Source organism: Heptranchias perlo, chromosome 19, assembly GCF_035084215.1.
Source record: "Heptranchias perlo isolate sHepPer1 chromosome 19, sHepPer1.hap1, whole genome shotgun sequence".
Lineage (NCBI taxonomy): Eukaryota > Metazoa > Chordata > Chondrichthyes > Hexanchiformes > Hexanchidae > Heptranchias > Heptranchias perlo.
The window spans coordinates 2,008,576-2,024,606 of NC_090343.1; the positions used below are offsets into that span (position 1 = coordinate 2,008,576).

A 16,031-nucleotide genomic window follows, 5' to 3' on the forward strand; every position below is an offset into this window, starting at 1 on the left:
GAGCGCTGCACTGTCGGAGGGGCCATCTTTCAGATGAGTCATTAAACCGAGGCCCCGAATGCCCTCAGGTGGGCATAAAAGGTCCCACTGCACCATTCGAAGAACAGCAGGGGAGTTCTCCCCAATGTCCTGTCCAATATTTATCCCTCAACCAACATCACTAAAGAACAGGTGATCTGGTCATTTATCTCACTGCTGTTTGAGGAGCTTGCTGTGCGCAAATTGGCTGCCAATTTTCCTACATTACGACAGTGACTACACTTCAAAAAGTACATCATTGGGTGCAGAGGGATTTAGGACATTCTAAGATTGTGAAAGGGGCTGTATAAATGTAAGCTGTTTCTTTTCATTAGTAAATATCCATTTGCTGTGTGATGCAGCCTTAAATCAAGGCCCTGTAGCCTGGAACCATCACACATCATCCTGTAAAACAATCACAGCCCCTTTCTTCACTGGCTTGCTGGAATGTGAGGAATGCAGACAGCAAACCAAGGGAGGGCCGACATCTGTCAATCTTCATGAAACCGTACACCCCAAGATCTGGGTTCTCAAACAATTGAAAAAAGAAAAAGTCAAGCCACAGCAATGTCCTGTATCTCACTCCAAGCACAAATGATACATATTTTTTTAAAGCATCATTTTCTGCACATGGGGGCAGGGGACAATCATCTGGTGCCAAATTGGTGTGGAAATGTTCAATTATAAATGTAAACAATTTTACAACACCAAGTTATAGTCCAGCAATTTTATTTTAAATTCACAAGCTTTCGGAGGCTTCCTCCTTCGTCAGGTGAACGATGTGAAAATGAAATCCTCGAAATGAAATCGCATTTATAATTCACAGAACAATGCTTGGTGAGTACAGACAGTTTTTTCAACTGCCCGTTGCCAAGGCAATCAGTGTGCAGACAGACAGGTGTTACCTGCCAGGTCTCACAGAATATACAAATCACCAAAAAAAAACAACAAACAAAAAAAAAGAGATAGAGAGGTAGAAACATAGAAAAGACAGCAACTGACCCGTTATATTAAAAACAGATAACATTTGTTCGCTGGTGGGGTAACGTGTAGCGTGACATGAACCCAAGATCCCGGTTGAGGCCGTCCTCATGGGTGCGGAACTTGGCTATCAATTTCTGCTCGACGATTTTGCGTTGTCGTGTGTCTCGAAGGCCGCCTTGGAGTACGCTTACCCGAAGGTCGGTGGATGAATGTCCATGACTGCTGAAGTGTTCCCCGACTGGGAGGGAACCCTCCCAGTCGGGCAGTTGAAAAAACTGTCTGTACTCACCAAGCATTGTTCTGTGAATTATAAATGCGATTTCATTTCGAGGATTTCATTTTTACAATTATAAATGGATGACTGTGCAGAGGATTAATGGAGTTTAGAACAGTGAGCATCACCGGGCTATTCTACCTTGGGGCTTCATACCCAAGTAGGCTTGCCAACTCTGGTTGGACGTATTCCTAAAGATTTCATCACCTGACATCCTGCCTCTAACTGCCCTGCCCCCACACTCTGGCCATTGGTCACCCAACATGTCCATCCTCACAGCACACCCCCTTCCCATGCCCATTGGGAAGTGAGCAGATTCTTCAGTGCCCCACTGGATGTTGGTTGACTTTCAGTCAAACAGCTTTTTATCCCCCCTCTCGAGTATTTTTATAAATAATAAATGAAAGTGATCCAAAAAAGTTAAGTGAACACATTGCCCCTATGATAGCTCCCCCTCTAGTTGCTTGCAGCAGGGTCCAGGAGATTAATCTTTAATTCCTGGACACTCCAGGGCAATCCTGAAGTGTTGGCAACCCTGCACATGAGCCCAATCCTATTCTCATCGGACGTCAACATAAACACACACGCACAATCTACCGACAGGGGCACTGCATAATTATCTGGTGCAGCGACCATGGTCGATTACCCCATTCCTAGAGGAGAGAAGAGAAGTCTTTGTATGCAGCAAGTTATGATGATGTGGAATAATCAATAAGGCTAATGGAATGCTGGCCTTTATACCTAGAGGACTAGAGTACAAGGGGGCAGAAGTTATACTGCAGCTATACAAAACCCTGGTTAGACCACAACTGGAGTACTGTGAGCAGGTCTGGGCACCGCACCTTCGGAAGGACATATCGGCTTTGGTGGGAGTGCAGCGTAGGTTTACCAGAATGATACCCGGACTTCAAGGGTTAAGTTACGAGGAGAGATTACACAAATTGGGGTTGTATTCTCTGGAGTTTCGAAGGTTAAAGGGTGATCTGATCGAAGTTTATAAGATATTAAGGGGAACGGATAGGGTGGATAGAGAGAAACTATTTCCGCTGGTTGGGGATTTTAGGAGTAGGGGGCACAGTCTAAAAATTAGAGCCAGACCTTTCAGGAGTGAGATTAGAAAACATTTCTACACACAAAGCGTGGTAGAAGTTTGGAACTCTCTTCCGCAAACGGCAATTGATACTAGCTCAATTACTAAATTTAAATCTGAGATAGATAGCTTTTTGGCAACCAAAAGTATTAAGGGATATGGGCCAAAGGCAGGTTTATGGAGTTAGATCACAGATCAGCCATGATCTTATCAAATGGCAGAGCAGGCACGAGGGGCTGAATGGCCTACTCCTGTTCCTATGTTCCACTGCCTGAAAGGGTGATGGAAGCAGATTCAATGGTAACTTTCAAAAGGGAATTAGGTACGTATTTGAAAAGGAAAAATTTGCAGGGCTATGGGGAAAGAGTGGGACTTACTGGATAGCTCCTTCAAAGAGCCGGCAAAGGCACGATGGGCCGAACGACCTCCTTCTGTGCTGTTTAATTCTACGATCCTATCCCAAGGATGCAACAGCCAATTGCAGTGCCAGAACGGCCACACAAGATGAGATTACCTACCTCAGCACAGACCTGGGATCAAACCGCCCCTTTCTGACCTTAATGGGCCAGAACCATACTAAACAGGGCATTTACCAAACAAACTACTGGACAGCAAGATCCAGATCTTTTCATTTGATTTTACAGCTCAACAGCTTCCTGTGGCTTTCCAAAGCCCTATCAGGGATCCCGAAAGTGACTCCTACAGCAGCCAAAGGAAGATGAATTTACTTCCAAATTTAACACCATTTCCACTTAACTGCCCAATAATATATGCGGCGAGTAAGTGTCAACGGACTATTTGAGCGCGAGAGGCCTCACAGCTTTGCACAATGCAGTCATCAGGTACAATCCACACACATAGAGAGACTGTTGGACAGTAATCAGTAGCAGGAGGCCTGGTGAATTCTCTCCGCTCCCGAGGAGAGAGATATGGGTCCAGCTACAGCACCCGAGTACAGCTAACCCAGTATCAGACCAGGCGGTGCCTGTACCAAATGAGCCACTGTGAAGCAAAGTTACACTAATACAGTGGCTTCTACTTCTTGCCATTTCCTGCTTATTCCCACTCCAGAGACTCCAGCACAAAATTTAGGCTGACACTCCCAGTGCCAGTACTGAGGGAGTGCTGCACTGTCGGAGGTGCTGTCCTTCAGATGAGGCGTTAAAACAAGGCCCCGTCTGCCCTCTCGGGTGGACGTAAAAGATCCTACGGCACTATTTTGTAGACAAGCAGGGGCGTTTTCCTCGGTGTCCTGGCCAACATTTATCTCTCAACCAACATCACAAACAGATTATCTGGTCTCTATCAAATTGCTGTTTGTGGGACCTTGCTGTGCGCAAATTGGCTGTCGCATTTCCTACATTACAACAGCGACGACACTTAAAAGTACTTTATTGGCTGTAAAGCGCTTTGGGACGTCCTACGATTGTGAAAGGCGCTATATAAATGCAAGTTTGTTTTCTTTCTTTTCTTATCCCAAGTCCCAGGCTTTTCCCAAACACTTTTCCCGATGGTTCAGCTGGTTAAAGCGTGTAGCTCAGCCTCAGAGACCTGGAAGGTCCTAGGTTCAATCCCCAGTCTGTGCTGAGTTAGATGAATTGAGCTAAGGAAGAGATAAAGGCACCATCATTTGGTCATGATGGGGAAATTGGCACCCAGCAACCACCACTGGAAGCGGACATGCATTAGGGAGGGCAGAATTGCCTAGACGCTGATGGCTCCTTTCATCCGAATAACAGAGTAATTGCTAGAAAGAAAGAACGAACTTGCATTTCTATATCGCCTTTCATGACCTCAGATTGTTCCAAAACGCTTTACAGCCAATGTAGTACTTTTGAAGTGTAGTCACTGTTGTAATGTAGGAAACATTGGCAGGAGGAATAGAAAAGCAGTGTATTATTTAAATGGAGAGAGATTGCAGAACTCTGAGGTACAGAGGGATCTGGGTGTCTGAGTACATGAATCACAAAAAGTTAGTATGCAGGTACAGCAAGTGATTAGAAAGTCAAATGGAATGTTGTCATTTATTGCAAGGGGAATGGAATATAAAAGTAGAGATGTTTTGCTACAGTTGTACAGGGCATTGGTGAGACCACATCTAGAATACTGTGTGCAGTTTTGGTCTCCTTATTTAAGAAAGGACATAATTGCTTTGGAAGCGGTTCAGAGAAGGTTCACTCGACTGATTCCTGGGATGAGGGGGTTATCTTATGAGGAAAGGTTGGACAAGTTGGGCCTGTATACACCGGAGTTTAGAAGAATGACAGGTGGTCTTACTGAAACATTAGATCCTGAGGGGACTAGAAGGGGTAGATGCTGAGAGGATGTTTCCCCTTGTGGGAGAGACTAGAACTAGGGGCCACAGTTTAAAAATAAGGGGTCTCCCATTTAAGACAGAGATGAGGAGAAATTTTTTCCCTCAGAGGGTCGTGAGTCTGTGGAACTCCCTTCTCCAGAGAGCAGTGGAGGCAGGGTCATTGAATATTTTTAAGGCTGAGTTGGACAGATTCCTGATTAACAAGGGAGTCAAAGATTATAGTAGGTAGACGGGAAAGTAGGGTTGAGGTCGCAATCAGATCAGCCATGATCTTATCAAATGGCAGAGCAGTCTCGAGGGGCCAAATGGCCTACTCCTGCTCTTAATTCGTATGTTCATATGAAACGCGGGAGTCAATTTGCGCACAGCAAGATCCCACAAACAGCAATGTGATAATGACCAGATAATGTGTTTTAATGATGTTGGTTGAGGGATAAATACTGGCTAGGACACCGGGTAAAAAATATAAGGTCCATCTCATTTACCTTCCACCACCCTGGTAGTTGCCTAACCTGCCAACACTCGGTGTCTAGGCTCACACATGAGAAATGGATACTCAGGTGAGATATCAGAAGGTGCCCAGGGGAGAAAATGCATGGAACAGGGAGATCTTGAATTCGTAATTTATTTTCAATCTTGAGGCATCCTTGTATCGTCACCAAACTCCAAGCAACACAAGTGTGCTTAATAACCATCATCCTGTCAGAAGGTACAGAATATAAATGAGGGTGTAATCACAACCTGTAACACTCAGCATCACAAAGAACCGATGCATTCTTTTGTGATTTTATTGTGAAATGGTTCAAATTGAATGTTTCTCTGTAGAAAAATTATTACTGTCAGCGGGAAACTTTATTACTTATGGTCACCTTCTGGGCCAATAAATTCTAAATAAAAACAAGGAATCAACATTAAAAGTGGGGGGGGGGGATGCAAAAAGCAAGCCTCCCAATATACCCCAATTGGCCTCAGTATACTTGGGCCTAAGGATGGGGTACAATCATCCAGAGTTCCACTTAATCACCATCCAGCGACCAATGCTGGAACGTGCAAGTGGACACTGGATAAGGACAGGATCAGGTTCGTCTTCTCTTGTTCCATTCTTACTTGACAAGTTAGCCTCCAATAAAGAAACAGCCCATGGCAGTCTGCAGCAGAACCTGGATAACAAGTCAGGCTTGGGTTGACAAGTGACAAGTAACCTGCGGAGCAGGCTCGAGGAGACCCATGGCCGACTGCTGCTCCTATTTCTTATGCTCTTATGTAACAGTCATGCCACACAAGTGCCGGGTAATGACCACCTCGAACAAGAAAAATGCAGCCTTGCCAGTGGCGCGACATCCCGAGAACAAGTAAAAGTCAGCACCTTCAGGAGGGGATAGAAAATTGGCAGGGGAACAAAAATGTGTTTCATATGGAGTATGAGGCATGGCTACATGGATTGTGTTAACCAACCCTAGCCTGCATAGTAATGGAGCTGCTTTAGTTGGCCTCAGAAATCCCATACAAAAAGAGGAAAAAAAACAAACCAGGGCAATTCTTGTGTTCATCAATCTCCAGTCAGTCCTGTGGTTTGGGGATAGAAACATAGAAAATAGGAGCAGGAGTAGGCCATTTGGCCCTTCGGGCTTGCTCCGCCATTCAAAATGATCATGGCTGATTGTCTAACTCAGTACCCTGTTCCCGCTTTTTCCCCATATCCTTTGATCCCTTTAGTATTAAGAAATATATCTATCTCCTTCTTGAATACATCTAATAACTTGGCCTCCACTGCCTTCTGTGGTAGAGAATTCCACAGGTTCACCACCCTCTGAGTGAAGAAATTTCACCTCATCTCGGTTCTAAATGGCATACCCCATATCCTGAGACTGTGACCCCTGGTTCTGGACTCCCCAGCCATCAGGAACATCCTCCCTGCATCTAGTCTGTCTAGTCGGGTTAGAATTTTATATGTTTCGATGAGATCACCTCTCATTCTTCTAAACTCTAGTGAATATAGGCCTAGTCGGCCCAATCTCTCCTCATACGTCAGTCCTGCCATCCCAGGAATCAGTCTGGTAAACCTTCGTTGCACTCCCTCCATGGCAAGGACATCCTTCCTCAGATAGAGACCAAAACTGCACACAATACTCCAGATGTGGTCCCACCAAGGCCCGGTATAACTGCAGTAAGACATCCCTGCTCCTGTACTCAAATCCTCTTGCAATGAAGGTCAACATACCATTCGCCTTCCTAACTGCTTGTTGCACCTGAATGCTCGCTTTCAGCGACTGGTGTACAAGGACACCCAGGTCTCATTGCACCTCCCCTTTTCCCAATCTATCACCAGATAATAATCTGCCTCTCTGTTTTTACAACCAAAGTGGATAACCTCACATTTATCCACATTATACTGCATTTGCCATGTTCTTGCCCACTCACCCAACTTGTCTAAATCACATTGGAGCCTCTTTGCATCCTCCTCACAGCTCACATTCCACCCCAGCTTTGTGTCGTCTGCAAATTTGGAAATGTTACATTTAGTTTCCTCATCCAAATCATTGATATATATTGTAAATAGCTGGGGCCCAAGCACTGATCCCTGCGGTACCCCACTAGTCACTGCCTACTACCCGGAAAAAGACCCGTTTATTCCTACTCTGTTTCCTGTCTGTCAACCAATTCTCAATCCATACCAGTATATTCCCCCCAATCCCATGAGCTTCAATTTTGCACACTAACCCTCTTGTGTGGGACCTTATCAAAAGCCTTCTGAAAATCCAAATACACCACATCCACTGGTTCTCCCCTATCTATTCTACTAGTTACATCCTCAAAATACTCCAGTAGATTTGTTAAGCATGATTTCCCTTTCATAAACCCATGCTAACTTTGTCCAATCCCGTTAATGCCCTCTAAGTGTTCTGTTATCACATCTTTTATAATAGACTCTAGCATTTTCCCCACTACTGATGTTAGGCTAACTGGTCTGTAATTCCGTTTTCTCTCTCCCTCCTTTTTTAAATAGTGGGGTTACATTTGCCACCCTCCAATCTGTAGGAACTGTTCCAGAGTCTATAGAATTTTGGAAGATGATCACTAATGCATCCACTGTTTCCAGGGTGCTGGGTGAGTGTAGAGTTGGACTTAACTGCAGCTCCCTCTTTCCCCTCCTGCTCCCCAATCGCAACCAAACAGCCTACCAAGGCTCAACGACTACACTCAATCTAGAAGAATGGCAACTTAGGCAACAAAACTCAGCACTGGCAGTGCTTATTTAACCGCATACTAACAAGAGGCAGCACCTTCAGGAGGGGAGAGATTTGGGGGGTGGGGGGGGACTGTAAGAGAAAAATTAAAATAAAAAATAATCCAAGTGACCTTCCAAGTACAGGATTAGACCCAAGGATATCTGTCACCCACTAACACAAAACTGTCCAATCAACTAGCTGCAACTAGAGAAGTTATGTTCAACTTGTATCGAACCTTGGTTAGACCACACTTGGAGCACTGTGCACACTTCTGGTCTCCATATTATAAAAAGGATATCGAGGCATTAGAGAAGGTGCAAAAAAGATTTACAAGGATGATACCAGAATTGAGAGGTTATAACTATCAGGAAAGACTGAAACTATCAGGAAAGCTGGGGCTCTTTTCTCTTGAAAAGAGAAGGCTGAGGGGTGACCCGATAGGGGTCTTTAAAATTATGATGGGGTTTGATAGGGTAGACGTACTTGTGGGAGAGACCAGAACTAGGGGCCATAAATGTAGGAGAGTCACTAATAAATCTAATAGGAAATTCAAGAGAAACTTATTTGCCTGGACAGTGGTGAGAACGTGGAACCCGCTATCACATGGAGTGGTTGAGGCGACTAGCATTGATGCATTTAAGGGGAAGCTAGATAAGTGCACGAGGGCGCAAGGAATAGAAAGATATGCTGATAGGGTGAGATGAAGTAAGATGGGAGGAGGCTCGTGTGGAGCATAATCACTGGCATAGACCAGTTGGGCCGAATGGCCTGTTTCTATGTTATAATTTCTATGTAATTCTATGAACACTCTTGATGGTTGAGCAAGTTGAAAACCAATAGCGTTGGTTTTACTGTGTCACTCAGTTAAACGTAGAGTTACAACAGCAGTAATCGCAGGAAAAATCCCACCTCCCAAACACTGACCAGTCGAAGTTTACAACAGTGAGAGGAGAAAACACTGGTGAAACTTTGCTGGGACCAAAACAATTTACTATTCTGGTAAAATGCTGAATTAAGCTAATACAATGACTGAGGATACCATACAAATAAACACAGACCCATCAAGAAAAATTAAACTGAAGAGTCAACAAATGCAATGAAAACTCCTCACCTGGTTTTCTTGCTGCCCTTGGTTTTGGGTGTAGTGTTGGATTTACATTTTGGCTCTTTCGGCTGCTTCGGTTCCTTGGCACCCTTAAGCTCCTTAAGCTCTTTGGCCCCCTTGGCCCCTTTAGGTTCTCTAAAGCCCCTGGATCCTTTAGAACCCTTTGGCTCCTTAGACCCTTTGCCCTCTTTAGGTTCCTTATCCCCCTTGGGGTCCTTTCTCTTCTTCTTTGGTTTGGGTGCGCTGTCGTTGGTTACCGTTTCATTACTCGCCTCCTCCTTTGGTTCTTTTTTCTTCCTTTTTTTCTTAACCCCAGTGCCGCCATCCTCGGCCTTGTTAAGGGGCAGCGTTTGGTCCGTGCTCACATCGACCTGTGCACCTTGAACGACCTTCTTGCTGCTGGTCTCGGCCAGGTGACCAGCTACTTCTGGAGCTTTTGCTGAATTGTGCGTGCTTTGTTGGTCCTTGGTGCTCGTGTGTGACAGCTGTACTGTGTGTCCACCAACTGGTGAGGCACCGGGGGTCAGAGGATGCTTGGATGTCTTTGAAGTGGAAGGCTGCAACAAAAAAAAAACCTTTTTTTAAAAAGAAATTTAACTCCAGAAAGTTTATAAAAAACTTTAAGCATTAATTCAAATTCTTCTAAAACTTAATTTTCTTATTTTAAAACTTATTAATCATCCATGGTGTTACCCACTGGGAGTCAAGACCGAGTGTAGTCTTCAGGTGAAATGGAGCTACAGGGCAGTGGATAACTAAAATAGGGCATGTAAACATAATAGTTCCATTTCCATTGGAAATTCTTACGTCTATGTTAATAATGGAAACTGCATATGTAAACATGTCACTGTGTAATTACACCCTTCTGCCATTGCTGGCGCTGTAGCTCCTCCACTGAGGAGGAGTGGGCACAATCACAGCGTGACAAGGTTATATGAGCCGATTCCATTATAAAAATGGACAAATTTATTATAGAAAATGTTGACAGGAAGTGCACACAAATGTACCATTTTAATATATTATATTTTCTCCCATCTTTTATTTTCCCGATTTCTTTTCTCCTTTCCTGAAGCAATTATTCATGACAGGGGCGCACCAACCCTCTAGTACTTCAGTAAAGAGGCTATTCTTTATCTATGAGCCCGGACAGTGAGTGTCAACGTGCCATTTGACCGGGGTATGTGGTGATTAAAGCTGAGCACTATCCTGTCCACATTTTCCAATAGCTGGATAGCAAATGAAGAGCACAAACCCTGGCTGACATTTTCCTCCCTACCCTGAGGACACAGGCCTCGAGTTTAAAATTATCATCCTTGTTTTCAAATCCCTTTGTGGCCTCACCCCTCCCTATCTCTGTAACCTCCTCCAGCACGACAACCAACAATAACTTGCATTTATATAGCACCTTTAACGTAGTGAAACGTCCCAAGGTGCATTAACAAAATCTGACACTGAGCCATTATTATATTAAGACAGGTGACCAAAAGCTTGGTCAAAGAGGTAGGTTGACCGTTAACCCTCTCAGGGAACGTAGGAACAGGAGGAGGCCATTCATTCCCTTGAGCCTGTTCCGCCACTCAATCAGATCATGGCTCATTAGTATCTCAACTCCATTTACCTGCCGTGACTCCGTAATCCTTAATACCCTTATCTCACAAAAATCTACAATCTGTTTTGAATTTTTCAATTCACCCCCAGCCTCAACAGCTTTTGAGGGGGGTGGGGGGGGGGGGGGGGCAGGGGGTTGGTGGGAGTGTTCCAGATTTCCACTACTCTTTGTGTGAAGTGCTTCCTGACATCGCCCCTGAACAGCCTAGGTCTAATTTTACAGTTATGCCCCCTTGTTCTGGACTCCCCTACCAGAGGAAATAGTTTCTCTCTATCTACCTTATCAAATTCTTTAATCGTCTTTAAACACCTCAATTAGATCACCCCCTAATCTTCTGTATTCAAGGGAATAGAAGCTTAGTCTATTCAACCTGTCCTCATAATTTAACTCTTTTAGCCCCAGTACCATTCTGGTGAATCTGTGTTGCACCCCCTCTAAGGCCACTATATCCTTCCTGAGGTGCAGTGCCAAGAACTGAACGCAGTCTCTCCAGACAGGAACTGACCAGAGCTCTGTACAAGTGTAGCATTACTTCCACCCCTTTGTATTCCAGCCCCCCTTGAGATAAAGGCCAACATTCTATCAGCCTTTTAAATTATTTTTTGTACCCGTCCACTAGCTTTTAGTGATTTCTGTACTTGAACCTCTAAATCTCTCTGCTCCTCCACATTTCCTAGCTAATATTCCCTGGCTAATATTTAACTGACACCTAGAACAATTAATCTGGTCATTTCATAGTAGGTACAGCACAGGAGGAGGCCATTCGGAGGGAGGGAGGGAACTTGCATTTATATAGCACCTTTCACGACCTCAGGATGTCCCAAAGTGTATTATTACAACAACAACTTGCATTTATATAGCGCCTTTAACGTAATAAAACGTCCCAAGGAGCTTCACAGGAGCGATTATCAAACAAAATTCGACACCGAGACTCATAAGGAGATATTAGGACAGGTGGCCAAAAGCTTGGTCAGAGAGGTAGGTTTTAAGGAGCGTTTTAAAGGAGGAGAGGTAGAGAGGCAGAGAGGTTTAGGGAGGGACTTCATTACAGCCAATTAAGTACTTTAAGTGCAGTCACTGTTGTAATGTAGGAAACATGGCAGTCAATTTGCACACAGCAAGCTCCCACAAACAGCAATTACATTTTTTTTAATTTATTTTTTATTCGTTCACGGGATGTGGGCGTCGCTGGCAAGGCCGGCATTTATTGCCCATCCCTAAGAGGGCTATTAAGAATCAACCACATTGCTGTGGGTCTGGCTATAGGCCAGACCGGGTAAGGACGGCAGGTTTCCTTCCCTAAAGGACATTAGTGAACCAGATGGGTTTTTACGACAATCCGGTAGTTTCATGGCTATCATTACTGATACTAGTATTTTAATTCCAGATTTTTATTTAATTAATTGAATTTTAAATTCGCCAGCCGCCGTGGCGGGATTTGAACTCGTGACTCTGGATTTTAGTCCAGGCCTCCGGATTACTAGCCCAGTAACATAACCACTACGCTACCGTAGTGGTTATGTTACTGACCAGATCATCTGTTTTAGGTGTTGGTTGGGGGATAAATATTGGCCATGGGATCTTTTACATGCACCCAAGGGGGCAGATGGGGCCTCAATTTAACATCTCATCTGAAAGACAGCACCCCAACAGTGCAGCACTCCCTCAGTACTGGCACAGAGAGTGTCAACCTAGATTTTGTGCTCATGTCCCTGGAGTGGGACTTAGACCCACAACCTTCTGACTCAGAGGCAAGAATGCTACCCCCACTGAGCCATGGCTGACACCTAAAAAGTCACCAGGAACAGATCAACGGGACAGATAATTCCCTCAGTTCAGGTGCACCTAGCTCACACCCTCGTTCCACTCCCAGCAGGCCTGCTCAATCCCGCCAGTAGAAAACTGCTCCAGCCGCCCAGAATGAAGCAGGAAGAGCAGTTGAATGTGAATGTCAGTGGTATCTGTTCACGGAGTGCTTGTTTTAAACCAGTACCTGCTCCTTGGGCCATACGATACAGAGAAGGGTTCAGCCCACGGAAGGTTGAAAACCAGCCTAAATTGATGAAGTCCTGAAATGGGGCTTGAACCCACAACCTTGAGACTTCGAGGCAGAAAGTACAACCAAATTGACGCAGGGGTACTGACACTTGGGAGGTAAAAAGATTGTAAGTTGTACCTATGCCTCCTGCAACCAACTGCTTGAAGATGCCAGACTGTCCAGACACAAACTCCTCTCCTCCTCCTCCCACCTCCACCCCCAGCCAAAAAATGCCATAGCCTGTGTTCGGCTCCTGCCCACTCAACTCAGCATCTGAGCTGACTGAATCAATCTAACTGTGACAACTACCTGATAGATGGGCGAGTCTCTAATGAAGATTTTGGAATCTTTCCTTCTGATTAGGTAGAATACTTCAAAGCCTGATCTATTCAGGCACCGTACTCAACATAACACACACCACAGACCTACAAAGTGGTCAGGGGAGCTTATTAATGTTGTCACCCGTATTATTTAGCATACGGATACCCATATACTGCATGTAGGAAAAATCTTTGATAAGCCAATAGATTTCTGATATGCTGCTCTTGAAGAAAGAACTTGCATTTATATAACACCTTTCAAGACCTCAGGACGTCCCACCATGCTTCACAGCCAATGAAGTGTTTCTGAAATGTAGTGACTGTTGTCATGTAGGAAATGCGGCAGCCAATTTGTGCACAAGATCCCACAAACAGCAACGAGATAACGACCAGATAATCTCTTTTAGTGATGTTGGTTGAAGGATAAATATTGGCCAGGACACCGGGGAGAACTCCTCTGCTCTTCTTCGAAATAGTGCCGCGGAATCTTTTACATCCACCTGAGGGGGCAGACAGGGCCTCAGTTTAACATCCCATCCGAAAGACAGCACCTCAGACAGTGCAGCACTACCTCAGTACTGCACTGGGAGAGTCAGCCTAGATTATGTGCTCAAGTTCTTGGACTTGAACCCATGATCTTCCGACTCAGAGGTGAGAGCATTTCAGACAATCAGTAACTCTTTTTGGAAGCTTATGAATGTCGGCAACTATGGCAGCCATTCTAAGCTCGCAGTGTCCCACAAACAGCATTGGTATTGGTTCAGGGTGGAATACATGTGGAGAACTCCCTGTTCATCTTCAAATAGTGCCAAGACTTCTTTAACATCCACTTGAACAGGACCTTGGTTTAATGACTCATCCAACGAACGGCACCTCCAACAATGCAACACCCCCCCAGTGCTGCTCGTACCCCGTCCCACACTAAGTCCTGCTTACCCATCACCCCTGTAGTCGCTGACCTAAATCGTTCCCCATTCCACCAATGCCTCCAATTTAAAATTCCCATCTTTGTGTTCAAACCTCCCCCACCGCTGCCCCATGGCCTCGCCCCCCTCCCTATCAATGTAACCTCCTGTAGTCTTAGAATTCTCCTCCACCCCCACCAAATTCTCTATTCCCGTGGCTCTGGCCTCTCGTGCATCTCCCCCTCCCATCGCCCACAATTGGCAGCCATGCCTTCAGCCACTACAATCCAATGCTCTGAAATCCCCTCACTAAACCCCTCCACCTCCCTCTCTCCCTTTAAGACCCTCCTTAAAACTGAACTCCTTGGCCAAGCTTTTGGTCACCCCTCCTAATATCTCCTCCTTTGGCTGAAAATCCTTTTTTAAAAAAAAAAAATGCCTCTGTGAAGCACCTTGGGTCATTTTCCTATGTTAAAGGCACTACATAAATGCAAGGTGTTGTTGATGCTGAATGTTGCTCTACATTATGACCTCAAGTCCTAATAACTCTCTGACCTAGAGGCAACATTTTTGCCAACTGCTCCAAACTAACGCAGTACTTTTCAAACCCCAGAAAGACCTCCCTGTGCTCAAACAAGTTCTGAATCCGGCTAGCAGCTTAAAAGCAGTTAGACCTCTCCTAGCAACCTCTCCTAGCAACGCAACATACAACAACTTGCATTTATATAGCACCTTTAAACGTGGTAAAACGTTAAAGGTGCTTCACAGGATCATAATTCAGACAAAAATTGACACCGAGCCAAAAGAGATATTAGGACAGGTGACCAAAAGCTTGGTCGAAGAGGTAGGTTTTAAAGAGGGTCTTAAAAGGAGGAGAGAGAGAGCGAGGTGGAGTCGCTCAGAAGTTTAGGGAGGGAATTCCAGAGATTAGGGCTAAGACGGCTGATGGCACGGCCGCCAATGGTGAAGCAAAGGAAGTGGCCAGAGTTGAAGCAACAGAGCTCGGAGGGTTGTAGGGCTGGAGGGGGTTACAGAGATCGGGAGGGAGGGCGAGGCGGTGGAGGGATTTGAACACAAGGATAAGAACTTTAAAATTGAGGCATTGACGGGGACACACACAAAAGAATAGTACTGCCCCCGGACAGGTAAGTCAATATATATTTTATATACAAGACACAAATTGCATTCTGTGCAAATTGTATAAAATATGCATACTTGTGAAGCGATCACAAGACAAACAGAAACAGATTCAGATCCTAGACACCCAAGCCTCGTGTAAGTTTATCAGAACTGACCCTTTCAACTTTGCATCCCGATATTCCATCCTACAGAAAATGTACTACATACAAACAGGGTCGGAGATCCATGCCCCTACATTAAAAAGATACGAGCACAAAATATGTTTGAACAACACACACCCACGACAGTGCTGACCCGGATTATATATAAATACCATTCCCATCACAACACAGGATTAAATCTACAGCACCGGCATTAACTGTACAAGCGCCTTAAAAGACACTCACTGACCCAACACTAACATAGCGAGTTTAGGGAATCTTAGAACACATCACTCGCTCATTCGTTAGGGTCACTGTCCCCACAACGGGCAGTTCCCCGGAAATTCACTCCAACTGTTTTGAAAGAAGAGTGGTGCCTTATTTTGAAAGAAATCCTTCATTCAATGCACCGAACAAGTGCTGGCGACTCCAGAAAGGAGATGGCTCAAAGAGCTCTACATTTGTTTTTGTTTAGAAGGCCCAGAGGGCCCCAAGCTCCAAATGAGGCTCTCTAACACACACACACACACAAAAACACAAAAGAATACCTCAGGTCACCACTGCAACTCACCCAACAATTCTCACCTGATATTTAACCTCACCGGGGAAAGGTAGTGCAGTGTCTGCCCCCATTAAAAAGCAGGCCATGTCCAACCATCCTTAGCCAGACTTCTGTCTCCAGTTCAACGGGGAAAAGCCAGACGTTTGCATCAACACTTGATGCTTTCGCTCTCTCTCTCTCTCTACATCACTGCACAAATTGCTTTTTTTCCCCTCCTCCTGATATACTGCAGCATTACGTTGCATGCACAGTAGGGGACGAGAATCAATGCAGGACCCAGCACTTAAATCAATACATTC

At 45.0% G+C, this 16,031-nt stretch overlaps 1 protein-coding gene across 1 annotated transcript in view; it reads right to left on the reverse strand.

Annotated features, from left to right (window-relative positions):
• The window catches only part of chd6 (chromodomain helicase DNA binding protein 6), a 177,881-nt gene that overhangs the window by 119,224 nt on the left and 42,626 nt on the right, over window positions 1-16,031 (reverse strand). Inside the window, 1 exon segment of the mRNA XM_068000152.1 lies at window positions 9,025-9,575. Within this exon segment, the coding sequence (XP_067856253.1) occupies window positions 9,025-9,575 (551 nt within the window).